We start from the raw sequence: 21181 nt of genomic DNA, 5'->3' as shown, positions 1-21181 counted from the left end.
TACAGTTATCACATATTATTTCAAAAACAATTCATGATTTCGTCTATGTGGACTCAATCTGTACTCTATATCTCGGTTAACGTGATGTTGAGAAAACGTCTGTAATGATGACAAGAAATTTATTTTCCAACAATTATAAAAGGGCTGTCTTGTTAATGAAATTTCGATAATATCATAAATACTAATAGTATTGTCTCAGAAATCATAAATGTATTGTGGTATATCAAAAAGTACATTAAAGCATTCATCAATAAAGTTAATTGGTGAAATTTGCTTTGATTTGGTGATTCTTTGTATTTATTGTGGTAATTTAATTTTGCCGGTAAACGAAAAGACACATTTTCGTCTCTTTTCAACGTCTCTCTTCAAAGACAGCTATTCGGCTCTATTAAAACCGCACTACCTCTTTAAATTCAATCCCTTCACCGTAACTGCCTACTTAGAACCATCATAACTTCCTCTTTCGTACCATTTTCAATCCTTTCTCCTCTTCCTCATTCCATTTTCTTATCTTTTCTCTTTTCACCGAAATAAACGATGGTTCCAAGGAGAAACAGAGGTGGTGATGCTGATTTTTCCTATCTTCTCTCACTCCCTGATGAATTGCTGGAACAAATTCTGGCCGCTACAAACCCAACTATAAGGGAAATAGCCCGCCTCCGTGCTGTTTGTTCTCGTTTCAACCGTATCGGCACAAGCAGGGGTTTCTATCGAGCCATTGATCCCGGCCGAAATCGTGCATGAACAAGCGGCGGTTCCACATTACCCAACGATGATGAGGAGATTCCATGACGCGGGTAATCCAGGGGTTATTTTCGAGAGGGGGATGCAAGCCTACTTTTTCTTCCACGATGGTGAAGGCGTGGAATTGATAAGGGCTGCTGCGGAGGGAGGCTACGACCGAGCCCTTTTTGTGTACGGGATGTGGCTCAGAGCTGTGCCGGAAGACTTCGTCCGTGTAGAGGAGTAGTTGGGCAGGCTCACGGTGCAAAACCGGAGGAGGATGAGCCGGTTGTTGCTGGCCGACGTTCCACACAGATGGAATTTCGATTTGCCAGTGGATTTCACTAAGAAAGCGGCTGCCTTTCATCCGAGATTCCTTGCGCTGTACACCTGTCACTGCGGGGTTATCAATTACTGGCTCCAGTGGTTTGCAGAAGACTTTAAGCAGCCAAAGTGCACAACCTGTTTCTGGGCCCAAGAGACCCAAAGGTTCTTCCGCTTCATTAGGAACATCGTTCCAAGCTGGCCGTTCATGCTCGATTGGTGAAAGCCGTAATCTTAGTATTTGCTTGCATTCGTGTCTCTTTAATTATTTATGTTGTCTAAGTGTTCCAAACTACAACTGATGTTTTTCAAATTGCTTGTCTGCTTTCGGTTTTTAGTTGCAACTCTTACTTTTGTATAAACATAATCTAAGGAGAATTAGTAGTTGATTTTATGATATTTATGGTACTTATGTTCGTAAATGTAGTAATTAATCATCAAGCTCTTAAAATGTTTTGTATCAACATGAAAGTGCCAGGATATCATTTCGTCTAGGGCAGTAATTAATTATGTACACCTCTTCCCTGTAACTATTTATGTACACTTATTACCGTATACCTATAGACGTACACCTACTTACGTATACCTAAAACCGTAAACCTAAAGACGTACACCTACTTACGTAAACGGGGTCAGATATAGATTGGAAACGTAAAACAGGTTGAAAATATAATAACATTACACATTTTTAAAGAACGATGAATACTGGAACGTAAACGTACACTAAAATTGGTATATGGGTTCGTAAACGTACACCAACATTGGTATACATGATTGTAAACCCTTTTTTGACATAAGGCTGTTAAACATAAGGCTGTTATAAAAACTTCATATTTATTTTACAAACAAGCGACAAGCGAGCATAGCACATCGATACTAAAGCATTTTTGCTATGCGTTCTGCCGAACATCTAAGATAACAATTTTCACATGTAACAATATAATGCACATTCTCGTGATACACTTCGCACGACGCAGAGTTGTCTTCATGAATGAGACTAGGGTACCTGAACTTTTCCTTGTATGTATGTTTATTACGTGGGCAAAATGACCAGAATAAATCTACTATCTCTGCTGCGACTTCAAGAATTTCACAAGAATCATGAGGATAGTGGTACATGAAAACCATCTTAAGAAGTTTTTTCCCTCTGTTAGGGCGACCCACGCACATTTGCAAAATCGCACAGCTGTAAGTCGCATAGACGTCTGATGGCACGAGCTTATTCAGCATCCTGATGGCGGTGTAGATCTTCTCCTCTGTTGACACGAACCTTATAGCTTCGACCAATATGGCCCGTGGATTTCTCGATGCTAAGCAGCGCAGGAATAAAGGCCGATATACTCCACCAGGGTATATCCGAGATGGTGTGTCATGCAATGTCCATAGGTATGCCGATCTGAGTACTTCCGCGCTATACGCAATGTCTCTACCACGGGTCCCGGCCAGAATAATCGTTCCAAGGTCGATGCAGTCAGACTCAGCAACTTTCTTCACAATGATTTCGAAAATATGATCTGGTAAATCTGGTAAATCTAGCATTTTTTGGGAAGGTTATAGGGTTTGTGTAAGGTTTGTGTAGGGTGAACTTTCTGCGCAATTTTATGAAACTATATATTGAATTCCATGGGTAGTTGTTGTTCAGAAATAGTTAACGGTAAGACAATTAGTGTGTAGTTGAACAGAAGTAATATTACAATAAGTTTGTGAAGTGATGTTTACCAACTACAGAAATTAAAGAAGTAGTTACATTGTTACAACTAGTTAAGTTGTTAGTAGCTACTTGTTACAACATCAATCGTCAAGTGATTTTCACTTAGTTTCCACCTTAAATTTATTACAAAATTAAACAAGCACTTGCAATTTAAATAATTAAACTAAAGTAAATATTTTATGCGCAGAGCCGTGCATTGTAGAAGGCAATACTCGCAGTCTGGTGTATTTGAGCCATCGTAATGGTCATCTACACACTCCGATATAGGTTCTTCTTGTAGGGTGATGGGGAAGGACCAAAGGCTACCCCACGGATCTTGAAACGGCCCCAGTGCGAACTCCCATACGTGACGTATAATGGCGTGCGCTAACAGCTTCATTTCATAAGCCGCATAAGGGACGTGGTGAGTGAATACATAGGTGAGGAGATTTTTAGCCCTTCGTGGACGACCGACGCAAATTTCAAACATGGCACATGCGAAAGTAGCATGTTTATCACATGGGACAAGTCGGTTAAGCATTGTAATCGCTGAATACAATCATAGCTCACTCACGGCAACTCTAATGGCTTCGAAATAAATAGCTCGTGGATTACAGGCGCCAAGACAACGCTCAAAGAATGGGCGGTAACGGCTCCTAGGGGATACGTCGAGCGGTGAGTCAACCAATCGAGAGATGTCTGCAGAGCGTAACACGTCGTCGGTGAACACGATGGCTCTTCCACGTTTTCCTGCGCGAATAAAGGGGCCAAGATGATAGGAATCATCCTCAGCTAGTTTCTTTACTATTAACCCTAAAACATCATCGTCTAAGTAGTGCATTGTTGTTTCACTTTGGTGAAAAATAAATTTGATTCGCTTTATTTGTAGACAAGGTGGATAGATATATAAATGTCCTAATTCGTGGTTGGTATACAGATAAGAGCCACTTCAATAACTGCTAAAGTGACCCCAACACGTCGCACTACATTATAAATGTAACTACTAGTTTCGGGCACTTTAATAAAAGAGAACTGACCATTATTCTAAAAAATTGGGGGTACAAAACGGGTAGGTAAATATTTACTAAAAGGGAGTACACTATTATATTATTTTCAACCGTATAATAAATTCTCCACCCCCCAACCACACACCAGTGAAGTCCATATATGATGATTTTGCTTTGTCTTACCAAAACTTGCCTCCTTTCCAGCGAAAACAAACCCTAAACCAAACATAACAAACCCTAAACCAAACATGTCGCTCCCAGACTTGCCTGATGAAATTCTTATCGAAATCCTCAAGAGGCTTGGCAGTGAAGCATTTTGGCGACTCGGACCATTTGTGCGCGCTGGAAAGCGCACCCTCCGGCTTGTTTTCACCGACGATGTCCTCAAAGCTTCCAACATTTATGCCCTTTGCTGTGTCCCCAACGACATATGCCCTGGAAATGAAAGACGCCCATTCTTTCTGAGATGTTTGGCGAGTGGAAACCCTGAGGCAAGATACTGGGAAGGCCTGAGACTTGCAAGATGAGGCGCAGATCTCATTGCAAGTAGGACCATGCTGGAACCAAATGTTCCCACCGACGCTCTCTCGACCCTGGCGTCCGCCATGTTCAGCGTTTGCTTGGGTGACCCTTGTTCCGCAAGCCAAACATTGCAACTGTTGGCAACACATCACGGAAGTCTACAGTCAGAGCGCGTGCGACAATTAGGTGAGGAGTTAATTCTTGAGATTTCATATTACGGAACTGCATACATGGATACGTACTCAAACTCATTTTCATATCCAAACGACGACGTCATCAAGCTGCCTGATTGTGCATTTCATCATTTCGAACCTGAGATCCGAGTACTTTGCAATGGTTGCTTCATATATTGGTGTGCTAGGCGTATCTGTGAAATGCTTTAAAAATAAGTTTATGCTGTACACCTTTGCAAGTGTACACGAGTATGTGTACACTATATGAAGTGTACACATATATTTCCTTTTTAGTATGTAATGAACAATCTTTGAATTAATATTCCATGATTTATGTTTCATGAAATCGTTGGACAATTTATGCTTTGACAATTTATCAAATCCAAAACATAAAAACCACAAAATGATATTAAAAAGTTAATATGAAGTCATAAACTTCCCAACCAACTACACGCTAACAAAATAGAGGTCTTATTTTTTTTCCTAAACAAAATACACAATTCAACAAACATAATTAAAAGTACAATTAAGGAGTTTATGCTCCTCCGGCGTGCTCCACCGTCCACGCAAGTGCAGTGGTTTCAAAAGCAGCCCTGTCTTCCACGTAAATCCTAGCAATTTCTTCAACAAAAAAGTGTCCTTCGCCTATTTGGGGGACAGTAAACATTTGGTGTATTTCCGTCAGTACCTGATTACATATACATGTAAACACAGGTAAGCCCTTATTTAAACGGAATTACTATATTATATTCCCTAAAAGACAATAACGATTTATTTCTTTCATGTGTAAAAATACATCATTGATGCTGTTGTTGGTCCTGAAGTGAGTTGGGTTCAACATCTTCAGAAAAATGTTCCCATAAGTATTAACTTTTGGGTGATACACTTTTGTTTTGAACATCACCTGAAAAAAATCAGTGTTATTAGTAATTGAAATCTTTATTGACTAAATCCTAAACCCTAAAAATACAGCAATTTTAGAGAGCAATCATATGCTTCATTCCTTACCCTAGGTGGCGCGAAAGGGTAGTCAAGCGGAAAGTGAATGTCTACTTTGAAAACACCATTCTCATAGGGTGAACCTTTAGGCCCCGTTATGATAGCTTCCCAGTGATACAAGTCCTCACCCACAGGTCCTAATGAAATCGGCAAACCACTAATTAGGTAGACGATGTAAAAGACCGACCCTGTAAAACTAAAACTTAACTAATGCCCTATTTTCAAATTAACCATCAAATACCTGTACTGAAACATGGACTGTTTTTCCTCACCACTTCCTTCAATTGCAATGAGATCACTTTCGCAGAGTACATGTTTAGAAAGTAAGTAACTTTTCCTGTTATTAACTTTTTCTGTCTCCGGAAACTTGTTTCACTGAAGAAGGCAGGGGACAGTTTTTATAGAGGACGACCGGAAAAACATTATAAAGTAAAGAAGGGAAACGAGTCGGTCAAACGGTGCAACAGGTTTCAAAAAAGGTACTTAACTAGTTTTTGTCGTTTCCAATTTGATTTTTTTGAACTCAGACACTGGTTTCATTATTGCGATTTTCAAAATTGTAATGACTTATTTTTTGAAAAAACCGTTTACTCGTGTTGTCCTGTCCTACAATTTCAATTCAAAGACACGATCATTGTCCGTTTCTATATAATGTTTTCTTTCTCTGCTATAGAACCATATCTTTGATAATTATTTTGATCCAGAACCATGTCTTTCATAAAGTTTTCTTTCTCTGCTATAGAACCATGTCTTTGATAATTATTTTGATCCAGATCCATGCCTGTGCTTATTATTTTGATTCCTTAATAAGATAAAGCCTAAAGCCTTCATCGTAAACCCTAAGCCCTAAACCCTAAACCCTAAACCCTAACCCATAACGTCCATAACATAAATTTATATGCTAAACCATATAAATGTAAACTTATACATAAGCCATAATGCAAATACACTATATGATGTAAACTGATTGATGTTGTCCACCATCACAGTGTACACAAACAGTGTCCACCGTCAAGGGTGTACACGCTAGAAACAAACCCGAAAAACATAGCAACATGTCCACCGTCTAAACCCTAAACCCTGACCAGTAAACATCATAAATTTCATAACAAATTAAACATAGTTCATGCCTTTCCAAGTTTAAATATAGGGAAACATAGTGTACGCTACAAACAAACCCAAAAAACAAAGCAACATCCCCACAAAAAACATCAAGAGACACACAAAAGCCACACCCGGTCAACCCAATGGTTCCTTGCATTTTGCCCGGTTATGGCCGGCATTTCCACATCTAGAGCATTTGTTTGGCTTCTTTTTTTTTGCAACCTGCAACAGCGTATATCAGTAATCATTAATCAGTAATCAGTATCACTAGGAAAAAAATATATGTTTAGTGTACACTAACCTGAGGATACTTTCCTGCTGAAAGTTTTCTCTTCGTCGTAGGCCTTCCTGATGGACGTTTTGCCTTAGGTGGCATAATATTAAGGTCACGCACCTCTGCTGGGATTCGAATGTCGTCAGGGTCGGGCACTGGTAGGATTTTGCCACAAACTGTTGCACTCCAAATTGATTTCTTAAGAATTGGATCAACCAAAATGCTGTACTCCACTTGGCGAAGCCTAGCCGCGGCCATTGCATGTCGGCAAGGGTATTTCAATGTCTGAAACTCTAGACATGAGCATGTTTTGTTTAGGAGATCAACAAGTCTTCGTACACCGAACTCAGAACTCACTTCAACCTCCCACAAAGAAATGCCTTGAACCGAAAGTGCAGCAGATTTTTGCTGCTGCAGGTTCATTAACTTGTCAACCTCTTCTGTAATGTCACCATCCATCTTTTGAATGGTCTCTCTTCTGCATTCAAGCCACCTACTTAACATTTGCCTGATAAATTCTAGCATTGCAACGATTGGACTGTCTCTTGGAGCTAATAGTGCATTGTTCAGAGACTCTGCAATGTTATTGGAGGTCATATTATACCTCTGACCAGAAAAGTGTGATCTAGTCCACAGCGCAAGAGGGATTTTTTCCATGTACTCCCAACAACCATAATCAACATCCTTCAGCCTTGCGTATAGTTTCTTGAAATTAGAAACTGTGAACGCTTCTCCAGCCTTTCCGACCAACCTTTTCTGACCGGAACCTTTGTATTTACCGTGAACATTTCTCTGGATATGGACAAGACATGCACCGTGGTGTGACTGTGGATACCATTTCTTTTTAGCTTTGGCAATTCCACCGTGCCTATCCGAGATAATAGTAAGATCAGAGGAATCTGGAATTATTTCTAACAACTTCTCAAAGAACCACCTCCACGTCTTGTCAGACTCTGCATCAACAACGGCGAACGCTATTGGAAATACCTGGTAATTAGCATCTTGTCCACTGGCCGTTAATAGACAACCCTTATACTTACCAGTGAGGTGAGTCCTATCAACAACAACTACTTGTTTCAAATGTTTCCATCCAGATATACACGCAGCCAATGCCATAAATACGGACTTAAACCTGGTAATACATTTTCCTTCTTTTTCATCTCTCTCGCTCTCGGTTATCAAATGCGTTATGGTGCCAGGGTTAGCATACTTGAGCACATGGAGGTAAATCGGTAATAATTTGAAAGAAGTCTCCTCTGTTCCGTGAGCAGAGTATATAGCCAGCTCCTTAGCTTTCCAGCATTTCCAGTACGAGGCTGTAATATTATATTCGGAGAGAACAATCGCAGGTAGCTGACTCGCACGTGGCCCAACTATTGCATTCTCATACTTAGACTTCAGCAGAGCCGCCATGACTTAAGAAGTAGCATGTTTTGAAAATTTCTTTCTTGTATCCGGGTGGCATGTATGCTTCAAACACGCCTTCCTCACCTCATACAATGCCGACTCGCCAACTTGACACCCCAACACTCTCCAATCACATATCTTTGATGGACATTCGGCGACTGTGTACTTCTTCGCATGCTTTTTGAATTCGAACGTCACTATATTCTTCAGCGCATTGATGGCCAACGTGATTTTAAAGTGTTCCTTGTTCCTGAACTTTTTCCCAACCCATATCTCTCCATCTTCATTTGACAAATCAAGTTCATCGAAATCCCCTCCCATTTCATCAGAGACTGGTGCCACATCCGGAAATCCATATAGTTCTGTACGTTTAATCGCTTTCTTCAGCTCTGCACCGCCATTCAGACGCCCCCAACTGACATCACCTGTCAGAGTCTGCACAAAATCATCATCATCTCCATGGGGAGCCAGAACATTCTCACATACAGTCTTCTTTCTTCCAGGAAAATGAATAGGACTCTCCGTTAAGACAATGGAGTTGTCCATATGGTTTGAATCACTCGGCTCACTTCCGCGAGTACTTCCACAACCGCCTGAACTACCAGAGTCATCCTTATCCTCATCAAATCCAGGTTTAGAATGGAAACCCATTCCATCTGCTAGTACGTAATCATTCCACCAGTCAAAATCATAATCCGGATTATAATCATCATCAAAGCCGTGTGCGTCATCGTCAACATCATCAGCTTCCTTCTCTTTCGAATCTCTCGCCTCGTCTGATTCCTGGGACATTTTTAATTCCAACTCAGGGTGGTCATCAGAGACAGCGTGACTTGGAACATCCGGTTTTACATTAACGGAGGTGTTAGTGCTGGCCTTAGCCTCTACTTTCTCTGATTCCTGGGACATTTTTAATCCCAATGGAGGATGGATAATAGAGACAGCTTCAAGTTGTACACCTTTGGAGGTGTTCATTGCGGCCTCTGCCTCTATTTTCTCGGCATGTGCTATCAGCAAACAATCATCGATATCTTCATCATCTGCTTCATCATCGGGTTGACTCGACTCTGCCGAAGAAGAGGCTATGAATTTTGTTGGCCCTAAGGACTTTCGCCGTTCCCTCGCAATTTGAACTTCAAGACTTTCCTTCCGTTTCAATCTCACCATTTTACCATTCACTGACTCCTTGAATGTGACAAATAAATTCACAGACTTGTCAGACTTATGCAGCGAAAGGAAGAATTTGTACTCTCGAGGAGTAACTATTACACATGGACAACTCCCATCACCATTAAGCTCAGCTAGAACATCATCAAACCAGTAGGAAATCTCCACCGAAACAACTCTCGTGTCTAATCCGAACTCATGCGCAATCAGATTTCTCAAATCATCTGGTCCGGACACATCTTTGCAATTTATGCACCTGCCACGATGAGATATGTCCATTTTGAAATCCCATTCTCCTGTATAGTACCTTATCCACGTTCCCGCCATAACAAGAATGAACGCATCCACTGCAATTCGCGAACACCATATCTATAAAACTACTAGCAAATGGCAAACACCAGACCAAAAAAAAATCGAAAATAACAATGACAAATCTATGGGTGTACAATAACAGGATTAAGTAACTAACCGTGGTTGTTGTCCTCTAGATCATCGCATAATTTCCCCTTCAATTTCAACATCTTCTGGAAAGGGAAACTAGGGTTTCTAATTTAGTTAGGGTACTTTGTTTCTTATTTTAACCAGTTTATCTCCATTATCCCTAATTAACCACAATTTTTGCCGCCAAAATTAAAAAGGGAATGGGAAGGGTAGTTTTTGTGTAATTACTTGGGTAGTTTCCGACCCATAACCGATGCCCAGTTAGGTGGTTTTTGGGAATTTCATTCCTAAATACGAAATCAGGCCCAAAAAACGACCCAAACACGCGCGTGAGTGCTCTCTTCCCGGCTGATACGCGCGCGGAGGTAGACTACACCTGGGACCCACGGTATTTTCTGCCTCTGTCTCTCTCTGAGGAACAGACTGCTCTGTCTCTCTCTCTCTCTCAAAAAGAAGGGTAAGTTTGCCATTATGAAAATATGTCCCTACCCCGACTAATTAAAACTTAAAACTTCCCTTTCCTCAAATTAAAACTTAAAAACGTCTTTATTTTCAAAACAACCCTATTTACCACCGCTAATTTACTTGAATATATATGTCATGTTTTGTTATAATTATAATCTAATAATTATGAAAATCAATAATAGAAAGAACCTCATCAGAATCATTACTAGGTGATAAAATGACATATAATTGTGATGATTATTAATATTTATTTTATTATGATAATAATTGTGATACTAGCTTTTTTAGAGGCTTAGACATAGAATTTTTTTTCTGAAGGAATATTTATTAGATTTTATTTCGTTTATTATATAAAGTACAATTTTTACTATATTTGATTAATATTACTAGTATAATTTTATTTTAATATTGTAAATAAGTGTTGTTCATATTAAAAAATGATATATACCAAAATTTTAACAAAAAATATTATACAATTTAACTATTATTCATAAACTCAAATATAAAAATATTATACGATTTCTTAAATATATAAAGCCCGCGCTTGGCAAAAATTGAAAATAAAAATGTGATGTTTATATTATAAGAATCTCGATAATCAAATTATAATAAGGTTTATATAATGATTGTGCCCGCGCGGCGCGGACAGATACCTAGTTTAATATTAAATATTTTAAATTTGAGTATGTATGAGTACATGCTGGCCCAAATAAAACAGAGGCCATAATCTATTGTAAAATAATTTGTCCTATTTCTTCAGAACAAAAAAAAAAAAAAAAACTCGATTGAGAAATTATGCAAAAACATTTTTGGACCCTAAACTATTACCTACTTTGCCTATGTATATGGAGGACTTTCTTGGATCATTTCTTGCATGTCGGGCAGTCGTAAATGCGTTGCATCTTGCCTGTATGTTTGTTTGGTGATTTTGATCCCTATTCTGGCGTATTGAGTTCTTTGAATTATGCATGCTTATTATAGTGGTGATCTGTGGATGAGAATCAACAAATACTAGGATAAGTGCATGATAAACATGAAAAGGGGACATATCAAGACTTGTATATCATAAATTGTCCAACCATTTCCTCGATAGCTCTTATTGTTTCTGATGTGTAGTATTTACTGAGATTATTCCCAAGGTTAATCATGACCGTTAGGAGGGTTAAGTAACCGTATGGAGGCGATTCAATCCATTTTTCTGTGTTTGCTATGAAGGTTGGGCATGGGCTCTAGTCTTCATGGACTCGGAGACAACCATAAGTTTATTATCTATGAGAAAACCATTCATCCCAAGTGGATTCGAATTACAGACCTCCTCTCTCAAAAAAACCATTAGACCAGGAGTCACTTGGTCACTGAACCTATTTTTTCATGGTCGTAAACCAATCTTGATATGTTTATACACCAACTCTCAGATTAACATCTATGTCTTCTTTAAGTTATAAATAAATTAAAAAGATTCATTTGAAAGTGCGATGACACATTATCATACAAACACCACATTCTTTATATGTTTAGTATAATACTATATATAAGATGAAGAGTCTCCCCATAATGCTCAAAAAATAATTTTCACTTGAACAAAATTTTGATTAAATGGCCGAGTCATTATTTTAAGAACTAGTGAATTTGCCTACGCATTGCATGGGCTGATATATATTTTTTTATTTGTTTGTTTGAAAATTTAATAGTAATTTGGATTCATTTGTTTTTTATTCTCTATAGTTGAGAGAATTAGAGAGAAGTCGTACATATTTATACTAAAATATTTAAAATCAAAAACTCTAATCTAGACATCACAATACCGTCATTCCATTAGATATTTCATTTATTGATTTTTATATTTTCGTTAGATTTGACTAAAAATCAGTTTTATTGGAGAAAAATGGTTGATATTTATACTAAATCATAAGAAATCGAACACCCTATAAACATAAGAAATTGTAAACACTAACCGATATATAATAATAATTAGCGAGTTTCTATTAGTTAGAGATTATTTCTTTTTTTTAACGACATTTCATTAGTTAGATATATAGATTTCTTTTTTAACTTTTTGTTAGATTTTGTTTTTTAATTTCAATTTTATAAAATTTTCGAAACGGTTTGATTTAACTGCAAAATTAAATATTAAATCATAATAATTTAGAGCGGTTAATTTTAAGTTATTTTTAACACATCATTACATAAGAACCAATAAAAAAATGACACGTAATAGCTAAATGGGGTAAAAATATTTTTTTTTGCAGTCGAAACTCATTTTAGCGATGACACATAAGTGAAACACCATAAAACTTTCTGTGAGCGCGACATATCAGCAAATCACTACACAGATAAGTATATAGATTATAAATGTGCTAAATAATAAAATCAATTCAATATACCTGGTTATTCTAAAAAAGAAAAAAAATACATGATTGAACATTTTCAAAAATAGAAAATTTTGACTTTTTATATATTTTTTATTTATTTTTCACGAGTAAACTGTAACAAATTATCCATAGTTAAATGATGTGAAAACGATTCTAAGGAAACTGCTAACTATGAAGGCAGGTTCCATGGCTAACAAGCCTAACATGACAAATGCCATGAGAGAGCACTAGGAAAAAACCAGGTTACTAAGACAGTGAAAAGCAGATCTTGAAATAAAAGAGAGTTTTCAAGATTTTAGAAAAAAGTACATGAACTGATTTCATCACTCTGAAATTTTGTTAAAAGCTTTTTCAGAAACAAGAGATCTGATATCACAAAGACAAAATATTGTTACATGAATGGATATGAAAATTTTCCTTTGCTAGATAGATTTTAGCCAATGATTGTATGCAACACCCCATAAAACATTGCAATGTGACTCAACACTTTTGAGATCCCTAGAAGTGACCCGTCAATATTCAAAAAAAAAATTGCTTAAAGAACATTGTCACTGTCAAAACAAGGACTACATAGGTTGTTTACCCAATGCATGCTATGGAATCAAAAATAACGAGCTTCCACCACACATAAAAAAAAGGTTGGAGAGGTGTCTTCTGATACTATCAAGTGAATAAATTCTCTGAAAGAGATATTTATCTATTATATAAAGACTCAGTTGAGTCTCACAAGCTTGACACATAAGCACTTGCTCTTTTGACACATCAGCTTTTGAAAAAATTAATTTTCTCAATCCCAAAAAAAAATTTAATTCATCAGCCAACATAAATACAAAAGTAGTTTCTATCTCAAAAAGTCATTCTCTTACAATAAAAAGGAAATGCATTGAACTTGTAGTGTTACCACTTCGTAAAGCACACCCGAGAAAATTGAACGACACTAAAACAAATTCGAAAAATCAAGAGTCATAATCATATGTTATTATAAAATGGAGCGGCATTCCACCTATTTTTCATCTTTTTTTTACACGCTCAAAGAACTCCAGAAATCAGATATAGCGCCACTGCAGTCACATTCATAACCAACATTGGGAAAGAAAATTAAGGTCTTCAAATAACATATTCAAAATACAGATTTTTTGTGTTACTTTTGTTTTAGTTATTGTGGCTTTTGCTGTTTCAGATCAGAAATGCGATCAAGTACATGGATATAATCATTCTACGTGTCTACGAGGAGGCAATGATAACCAATCCTTCCCTCATAGAAAGAGAGCTAGGAACAAGCTGTATATAGCCTAATTACACAATATATATATATATTCCTATTTTATGTATATATAAGAAAAACTTTATGAGCCATTAAAATAATTATTTCTTGTTTTCATATTAATTTAGAGTTTTATGCGACGTTTTTTGTTGTTCGCAAAACATTAAAAAAAACCATAAATAGTTTTTATTTATTGCATGCATGAAAAATTATGATATTTTTGTATTCGTAATGCTCTGGTGCCTAACAATATTAGGTTTAGAGCAGATGATATAACAAACAAAGTTGAAGTTTTAGAAGTATTTTGTTTTCTGTTCAATTTATGTTTATAGTTTTCGTACATCTTTTGTAGATACATAAGACTGACATATAGTGAATGCTTAACTCAATCTAAAATTAGCTATAAAATTTTTATACGTAACGCCTTATTTTTCTGTCACATAGACAAAATTCTTTATGTATCAGAAGAATATAATGCCCAAACTTTATCATATTTATTTTATTAACATCCAAACTTTATATTTTTTTAACAAAAAAAAAAGAATATTTAGAAAGAAATTATTTTTTTTAATATTTATTAATCTAAGCAGAACTTAAAGGATTTGAGATGAGATTTAAAGCTAAGCTGAAACAAACAAACGTAATATTTTATATTTTATTGTGTATCGATGAGTGTACGTATTTGTTAACTTTATTTCATTAGTAAAAAAAATCTATTATATAAATAGACAGATATATGTCTAATAATAATTTAAAGAAATAATCATAGAAAGTGATTTGCGATTACATAATTCTATCATGATTTAGAAAAATTAAATTTGCATATATATATATATATATTATTGATAAACTAAACTATTATACATTATATATAAAAATTACCGCGTGTACACGCAGGGTTGAATCACAACATACCAGCAAAACAAAGATATATAAGCTATGATGCACTGAAGCAGAACGTACCAGCAAAACAAAATGGTCAAAAGGATCTACCAGATAACTCATACCGAAGAGCATGTCTTCTCAATACATTATGTTTACAGATTCCGAACTTAACATAAACAATCCTCTTCTTTTTTTTGTGCAACACATAAACAACTCTTGTTTTATTTCTTAAATTTTCTTTCTGTTATGTTTTATGTTATCTTTGATTAGTATCTCAATAAAATGAAAATTTTCATTAAAATAATGGCGCATGTGTCCACAAATTTATATGGGCGAAAAGGCAATTGTACATATAACCAGCCAAACTATAGTAAAATCATACAATCTATAATTAAAATATAGTATTAAGGATCATTGATAGAAATTATCTTGGCTGAAACGATAAACATACAAGTTAATTTTTATAGTGCATTTGATGCAAGAGATTTAAGAAGTTTTGAGTACCAATACAAACAAAATGAATAAGGTACCTAAGAAGAGATCGATGAAGATTAGGAGAACCGACATATTTGAGGAACCCGAACAAAACCTACGTAGAATTGGTGAACGGATAGTGTATTTGTAACTACTTTTATTTTTCACCAACACCTTAGAAGGATGAATTCTACTGTAGAGTAAGAAGAACCTTGCTAATCTAAACCCAAAGATAACACTTCTTCCAAAACTCGACAATACATACCAAAGGTGTGAAACGTAGTAGCTCTCACAGCAGATATTTCTCGACAACTGTCCTGCCAAACTTTTCTTGAACATCCTTTGGTGTTTCGACCTGCCAAAGATGAAAAAGAGATTGGTTCAGATTATAAGGTTTTTAACTAGAATCCCCTTTTACTGATGTTTCTGTCATGAGCTCAAAGCACTTACCGCATTCAACGCCTTCAAAACTGCCTTAACGGTGTTGTATGAATTCCTTGAACCAATCACCTGAAGAATTTAGACCACAACCAAACTTATAAAACTAAATTTCGAGAGAAAAAACAAGAATCAGTGTTATATCAAGGATGACAGAAAAATGCACCTTTGATTTTATGTTCTTGAATCCCGCTAGGAGCAATATTGTTTTGACAACTCTCCCGGCTTTCATTCCCGTCGTTGTTGGTGCAGGCCATAGGTATAACTAGTTGCAGATTCAAGGTTATTAAGATCTTAAATATACAGATTAAGTGGTGTAAATAAATCATACGGACATAAGGGAGCTCAATAAGTACCTTGGTTTTCTTGTAAGAAGTCTGTATCGCGTGTGCAATGGTGTGCTCCTCATGACGCTCTACGTAATGAAGATTCTGAAAGCATTTCTCATACGCCTGTTTTGCAGTTGTTATAAATGAGACAATGAGAACTATAACTAAAGTCGAATAGAGAAAGGCATTATAATTGACAAGAACGGATGATCACGAGCTTTAAGTTATATATTCTTTGACCAGTTCAAGAATTAAAATCGATAAAGACATTCATGCAGAAACCAATACCAAAGACTCTTGTTGAACATAAGCTTTTCAGTGGTATCGTAACTTGGAGAACAGCATCAAGGTAGTCAAATTCTAGACATGTATGCATTAAAAACAACATGTAATACTTCACAAGAAGAGGCACACTAACTGTCATCCTGGCCTAAAACAATGTCGTTTAAGATTTCTAGGCCAATAACAGCTGAATATTGAGTAGTCGTTAGTTAAATTCCGTTGACCTAAAACGCAAGCTTTTAAAATGTCCTATATACTCAAAGCTTAGCAGTACATACAATTCAACTTAGCTTCTCACTGTATCAGAAGCACTTAATTGACTATCTCTGCTACAACGAGATTCTGCCATAAGTCACAAATGTACAAAGTGTCGAGACCTGTAGTATCCATCTTAGTAAGACACCAAATACTTTTCTTTTCCATCAGTTATAGATAACAAATGGTAATGTGAGATTACCTTCTGCATTGCAGATTGGCCAGTCTCAGCTTTTGCTTTCGCATACCCAATGACACCTTCATAATTCCCGCACACCATCAATGCAGTGTACCTTTCAACTCTGCCACCCTAAAATACAAGTCTTTCTTTTGAAGTCCAACAGTTGAATTAAAAGATACCAAAGATAGAAATGTCAAAGAACTATACCTTTGTGACCTTAGCTACTTTTTTTACATCTATCACATGCACGTCATATCCCTGCAAGAAAATAGAAGATAACCTTATCAGCATAAAGAATAAAAATAAAATTAATAACTTCAATAATAGATGCAATATCCACCATGGTTCAAGAAAATAAAACTTTATAACATCCCCCAAAAAAATATATCATGATGCCTAACTTATATGAAATATTAAACTCATAAAACCGATATACTACCTAATTTTTGTTATAATCTAATAGGAAGTACGGTTGAATTTACTAGGCATAAAAGGTAGCAGCGTGGAAAGCATATAGATATTCCACATTGTGTACGCCAAAGAAGGCATTTTAAAGCAACAGCAAGCTTTAATTTTTTTGGCTACGCGCTTCTTAAAAAGAGCGGCTATAGCACAGCAGCTATATTGGTTTCACAAAAATTTCTAAATCGAGGGCCCTCTAACAAATTTTATTAGTTAGCAAGGCTGAAATTCATCTGACGTATTAAGACTGCTCCTGTATCTCACTTGTTGGGAAGCGACTTTGATCACTATACCTCTAGCATCTTTATTTCAAACTTCTGGACACTTTAACGTATGTAACACAGATCATCACAAGCTTAGGTCAACTAATTCCACTGTATTAAAACGATTTGGTTTTTAGTTTCTGCTCAGCGAAAAAGATTGCACAGCTGAAAGATGTGAATAAATAATAATCCACTTACTTTTCTGTATAAAGGTTGTCTTTTCTTCTCTGTCAGAGCATTTCTTTCTTCAGCCAGATCTCTAATCTCTTCTTCCAACCGCTTTCCCTTCTTCCCGAATGTATGATCAAGCTCTGAAAGCTTTGTTTCAAGATTCTTGTCGATTGCATTCAGCTTCTCCAATAGAATATCATCTCTCTCTTTCATGTCATCAAACTCTTCATCATCATTATCATCATTGTCGTCCTTAGACCCATCTACTACAAGACGCTCTTCTTTCTCTTCTCCAGCATTGCCACCTTGAACATTGTCGCGCTCGATGACTCCATAATTTGCTGGGTTGTTTGGGTCAAAAGCCTCTTTCCACTCAACTAACCTCATAGCTCTGTTTATTTTTTGCTGGAGAATAAACTTCTCTTTCCCTTCAGCTACTTTCAATCGGTTCATCAGCTCACCAATAACCCTGTATTCAGGACGAAGTTTGAAATGTTTCTCCTCAAATTTGTCTAATTTGTTCATCCACTTATAGGCCTCATCTAGTGTCTCTGCCAAGAAATCATACAACTTTAAGGTTTCACCATGAAAATGCAAAGATAAACGCATACACACACAGACCCATAAAGTGATTCGAGTAAAGTATAAAATGAAAAGAAAAAAATGGCATACCTGATTTTGTAAGGGTCTGAAGAAGCTCTTTATGCCTCTGGAACTTCTTATTGAAGATGTCTTCTTTCTTTCTTTCTTCATCCCAATCGACCTCGTCAAGTTCACTATCCGAATCAGACGACTCCTCGCGCCTGTTTAATTCACCATCATCCTTCAAATTTTGCTTCTCTAGCTTCTCGATAAAAGGCTGAATCTTTAAATAGTCCTCTTCGTCTTCGTCGTCAATGTCTTTGCAATCCAGTCCTTGTCTTTGTCTCTCCTCTCTCTCACGCTGCTTATCCTTCTCAACATCCGCTAAAAGCTCTCGCACGACTCTCTCGGCTTCCGAAGGTGACATTGTGCTGGCAGAGGAGAAACGATGCCTCCGCGATGCGATCCATGGCGTTTGATTTTCGGGAAAGGAGTAGCCGGAGATTCTTCTGGATGAGGTATCGAGACTGCAGATTTGACGGGAAAACGAGGATCTAGAGTTGTGCGGATGGTTCCGGCGGAGGAGAAGACGGGGCCAGGACGAGGCGCGGGTACGGAAGGACATTGTTCAGTGGTTCATCAGATGGAAAATGGAAGAGAGAAGAAATTCAAAAACCTCTAGTGCAGATGGATTTTTAGGGTTTTTGTGTGTAAGTGACAGAGTCCTTACAAGGGCCTTTCTTCTCTCATGGGCCGAATTTGTCCAAATGATGGGTCTGATTTTGGATAATGAAATGAGTAAATTACTTTTAAAAAAAAAATATCTGAAAAATACTTTTTTTATCAACATAAATACTTAAAACGGTTTGATAGACCAAACCAATGATACCGAATTTACATAAATAATATTATAAGGATAGATCCAAGCATTTTTTGTTAGGTTGTATGCCTTCATATTCTTCGCGTGTGGAATATGTGATAGTGAAAAAAAAACATTCTATCTATTCTATTAAAGCAGAAGCAGGTTTTGTGTCCAAACAGAATTTACTTAGTTTTTTTCTATTCTGTTTTTTTTTAACTGTTATATCTGTTGCCAAACAAATATTTTAATTTGATTTATCTGTTTTATTTATTTTCGAAAATTAATAAAATAATATATTTGAATTTAATCTTTAAAAGTAATTTCAGAAAAATTACAAAAATCAGTGGTTATTATCTTTATAAAAATAGGAAATAAAATATTAATTTATATTATATTTAAATATTTAAATTTAAATAATATTCTTATAATGATAAAAATGATAAATGATATACTATTATACACTATTTTATAATCAATTTTATTTTTAAAAATAATTTTTTTAAAAATCAAATTTTAATTTAATTAGTTTAGATTTTTCTTAGATATATAAGTTAGTTTAAATATTTAAATATTTAAAATTAAAAATCTTTATAATATATAATAATATGAACAGACATGGTAGAATTATGTTTTGGTTCTTTTCAGATAAAACGAATAGATGGATAAAAATTATTGTTTTATATTCCTTGTTAAATTATTTATCTTGTGAGGTTAATACATAAATTTTTATAAATCACCATATTGTGCTATGTGTCATATAGTTAACTAGTGTGTGACCCGTGCTACGCGCAGGCGTTTACTATTGTTTTTATATTATGATTCTTCTCTATTATATTATACATGTGTTTTTTCCCTTTTTATAGTTTTATACCTGGGGGAGTTATGTCTCTTATAGTAGGTGTTATTCAGGGTTTTTTTATTTATAATTTTTTGGTTTATGTTATGGAAATGCTATGTTTATTCTTGTTAATTTATTTTTGTTTCTGAAGTATTTGTTTCTTTGTTTTTTTTAATTTGTAATTGTGAAAGCACTTTCTCCGTTAGTATATTTTGTATAAGGCCTTGAGTCAGTGGAAGTACAATATGTCTATATTGAAATCGGGTTTGGATGGTTAGTGTGAAAGTTTTTTTTTTTAGTCTGTAATTTTTTGTATTATTTTATATTGGCTCATTTTTCTGCTATATTTCTTTGTTCGTTCGATGTTTATGAAATCCCATTTTGATTATACAAAGCCGTGTCCGTTTTTAACCCTTCATAATTGTAGGTATTAATCGATAGCTCTCTCAAATGTTGGCAAAACCCTTCTATTGTTGGAATTTTGGTTTAATGATAGAGGGTGCTTCAATTGAAAGAGGGTGATTGAAATTTTGGTCGGACCAACCTTTTGTTTATACTCATTCCTTTGGTCTCTAATTGAATCATTTTTTTCATCCTCCTTCTCTTTCTTCTTTGGGTGATTCAGTGACATTTAATTTCGGTATTGTCCACTCTTGCGGTGCTTTTTTCCAGAATCGGTGCCGGTCTAACCCCTCTCTATGATTTCTTAGATATACCTATATTTCTCATCATATTGGGGAGCTGATTGGTTTCCCAGCTTTGGAATTGGTTTTTTGGGTGTACCGTTGGTGACTCCAATTTGGTGTGGATTTCAAGGATCCTTTTTGGGATTGGTAGAAAGTCCAGCGTTTATGGTTAAGCTGAGCTGAGTTATTCTTCTGGAAAATATCACTTCCGTCGAAAAATCTGTTTATGCAATTCCCTTTTGATGGTAATTCCGTGATTGTTGTCGTTCATATGGTTTGTTTAATTTCAGTTTTTGGTAGTGTCTCATTATTTGCCGTAATTGGAGAAACCGGGCAAATCAAAAGTTTTTTAAAAAAATAATTGCACATGTGGCTGCTGAGGTGGCTGCTGAGGTGGCAGCACCAGAAGAGAGAAAATCTATCTTTATATATATAGATTATAATTGTAACATGGATTAGTAAAATAATATAAAGTTTCTGATTTTGAATTATTTATTACAAAAAAAAGAATTATAACTTTTGAATGTAAAATACTAAATTA

The 21181-nt window shown here is 35.9% G+C and overlaps 3 protein-coding genes across 3 annotated transcripts; all 3 read right to left on the bottom strand.

Moving 5' to 3' along the window:
* Positions 1-4974: 4974 nt before the first annotated feature.
* Positions 4975-5752, bottom strand: LOC18013664 (ubiquitin-conjugating enzyme E2-16 kDa). The gene is made up of 4 exons (XM_006419101.1): positions 5680-5752; positions 5448-5575; positions 5236-5343; positions 4975-5127 (listed from the first exon to the last, which is right to left on the bottom strand). The coding sequence occupies exons 1-4, from the start codon at positions 5750-5752 to the stop codon at positions 4975-4977; spliced, it is 462 nt and encodes a 153-aa protein (XP_006419164.1).
* A 925-nt stretch (positions 5753-6677) lies between these two features.
* Positions 6678-8229, bottom strand: LOC112084571. Its single transcript, XM_024153720.1, has 2 exons — positions 6844-8229; positions 6678-6764 (listed from the first exon to the last, which is right to left on the bottom strand). Exons 1-2 carry the CDS (start codon positions 8227-8229, stop codon positions 6678-6680), a joined length of 1473 nt encoding a protein of 490 aa, XP_024009488.1.
* Positions 8230-15261: 7032 nt separating this feature from the next.
* On the bottom strand, positions 15262-18910 carry LOC18013663. The gene is made up of 8 exons (XM_006419100.2): positions 18345-18910; positions 17700-18223; positions 16984-17034; positions 16798-16905; positions 16086-16181; positions 15896-15994; positions 15742-15801; positions 15262-15646 (listed from the first exon to the last, which is right to left on the bottom strand). The coding sequence occupies exons 1-8, from the start codon at positions 18877-18879 to the stop codon at positions 15581-15583; spliced, it is 1539 nt and encodes a 512-aa protein (XP_006419163.1). The 5' UTR covers positions 18880-18910; the 3' UTR covers positions 15262-15580.
* Positions 18911-21181: the final 2271 nt, after the last annotated feature.

This window comes from Eutrema salsugineum, unplaced genomic scaffold (assembly GCF_000478725.1).
Source record: "Eutrema salsugineum unplaced genomic scaffold, Eutsalg1_0 scaffold_4, whole genome shotgun sequence".
Classification (NCBI taxonomy): Eukaryota; Viridiplantae; Streptophyta; class Magnoliopsida; order Brassicales; family Brassicaceae; genus Eutrema; species Eutrema salsugineum.
This window is presented reverse-complemented; position numbering and strand designations above follow the sequence as displayed.